The 2,089-nt window shown below is 38.8% G+C and overlaps 1 protein-coding gene across 1 annotated transcript; it reads left to right on the top strand.

Annotated features, from left to right (window-relative positions):
* Window positions 1-563: 563 nt before the first annotated feature.
* Window positions 564-1,841, top strand: LOC122210659 (L-lactate dehydrogenase B chain-like). The gene has a single exon (XM_042923435.1). It carries the CDS (start codon window positions 643-645, stop codon window positions 1,645-1,647), a length of 1,005 nt encoding a protein of 334 aa, XP_042779369.1. The 5' UTR covers window positions 564-642; the 3' UTR covers window positions 1,648-1,841.
* Window positions 1,842-2,089: the final 248 nt, after the last annotated feature.

Genomic DNA, 2,089 nt, shown 5'->3' with positions numbered 1-2,089 from the left:
TAGCTGTCCCATTTTACATTTGCACCAGCGGTGTACGAGGAAGGATTCCAATTTCTCTACATCTTCACTAAAACTTATTATTTCCCTGGGTTTTTGTTTGTTTGATATTAGCCATCCTAATGGGTGTAAGTTACTATCTCATTGTGATTTTGATTTACACTTCACTAATGATTAGTGATGTTGAACATCTTTTCATGTGTTTATTGGCCATTCATATATGTTCTCTGGAGAAATGTCTACTCAAGTTCTTCCCTCATTTTTAATCATGTTTTGTTGTTGTTCAGTTATAGGAGGTCTTTATGTATTCTGTACACTAACCCCTTATCAGATATATGATTACAAATATTTTCTCCTATTATGTAGGTTTCCTTTTTACTCTGTTGGTTGTGTTCTTTGATGCACAGAAGTAAAGTTTTCTTACGATTGCTATGAGTATGTTTTATCTTCTTTCATTCTTTTACTTTAATCTATTTGCCTTTGTAATCCATTCCAATAACCTCTGCCTTTTAATTGAGGGTGTTAAGACCATTTAAATTTATTGTGATTATGGCTCTTTCCTTGCAGATCCTGGGCCGGAGGAGACGCTTGCCGCTGACGGTGTCTTCTTCGCGCGACCCTTACAGCCGTTTCTCTCTGGGCACAATGGCAACTCTTAAGGAAAAACTGATTGCACCAGTGGCAAAAGAAGAGGCAGCCGTCCCAAACAATAAGATCACTGTAGTGGGTGTTGGACAAGTTGGTATGGCATGTGCCATCAGCATTCTGGGAAAGTCTCTGGCTGATGAACTTGCCCTTGTGGATGTTTTGGAAGATAAACTCAAAGGAGAAATGATGGATCTGCAACATGGGAGCTTATTTCTTCAGACACCTAAAATTGTGGCAGATAAAGATTACTCTGTGACTGCCAATTCTAAGATTGTGGTGGTAACCGCAGGAGTCCGCCAGCAGGAGGGGGAGAGCCGGCTCAACCTGGTGCAGAGGAATGTTAACGTCTTCAAATTCATTATTCCTCAGATAGTCAAGTACAGTCCTGATTGTATCATAATTGTGGTCTCCAATCCAGTGGATATTCTTACATACGTTACCTGGAAACTAAGTGGACTGCCCAAACGCCGTGTGATTGGAAGCGGGTGTAATCTGGATTCTGCTAGATTTCGTTATTTTATGGCTGAAAAACTTGGCATTCATCCCAGCAGCTGCCATGGATGGATTTTGGGAGAACATGGCGACTCAAGTGTGGCTGTTTGGAGTGGAGTGAATGTGGCAGGCGTTTCTCTGCAGGAACTGAACCCGGAAATGGGAACAGACAATGACAGTGAAAATTGGAAGGAAGTGCACAAGATGGTGGTTGAAAGTGCCTATGAAGTCATCAAGCTAAAAGGATATACCAACTGGGCTATTGGATTAAGTGTGGCTGATCTCATTGAATCCATGTTGAAAAATCTATCCAGGATTCATCCAGTGTCAACAATGGTGAAGGGAATGTATGGGATTGAGAATGAAGTCTTCCTGAGCCTTCCATGCATCCTGAACGCTAGGGGATTAACCAGTGTTATCAACCAGAAGCTGAAGGATGATGAGGTTGCTCAGCTCAAGAAAAGTGCCGATACTTTGTGGGACATCCAGAAAGACCTAAAAGACCTGTGACTTCTGGCTTCTAAGCTATAGAAATTTAAAACTACAATGTGATTAACCGTGAGCCTTTAGTTTTTCATCCATATACATGGATCACAGTTTGCTTTTATCCTGCTAAATATGTGAATCTGGGCTCACAGAATCAAAGCCCATGCTTGGTTTAGTGCTTGCAATATGAGCCCTTGAACAAATAAAATTATCTTAGTGTGAAAAAATAAATAAATAAATAAATAAATTTATTGTGATTATGGATATGAGTAGGTTTAAATCTATCATTTTATTTTTTTCTATTCATCTCATCTGAATTTTGTTGCATTCTTCTCTATTTCTGCCTTGTTTTTGGATTAATTGAATATTTTCTATGATTTTATTTTATCTCCTTTGTTGGTTTATTAGCTATAACTATTATTTAGTCATTGCTTTTAGGGTTTATAATTTACATCTTTAACATATC

This window comes from Panthera leo, chromosome F2 (genome assembly GCF_018350215.1).
Source record: "Panthera leo isolate Ple1 chromosome F2, P.leo_Ple1_pat1.1, whole genome shotgun sequence".
Taxonomy (NCBI): Eukaryota; Metazoa; Chordata; class Mammalia; order Carnivora; family Felidae; genus Panthera; species Panthera leo.
The sequence above is the reverse complement of the archived record's forward strand: the minus strand, read 5'-3'. Positions and strand labels throughout refer to the sequence as shown.

Excerpts from the sequence above, each read along its gene's own strand:
- LOC122210659 (XM_042923435.1), top strand. The coding sequence starts at position 643 with ATGGCAACTCTTAAGGAAAAACTGATTGCACCAGTGGCAAAAGAAGAG.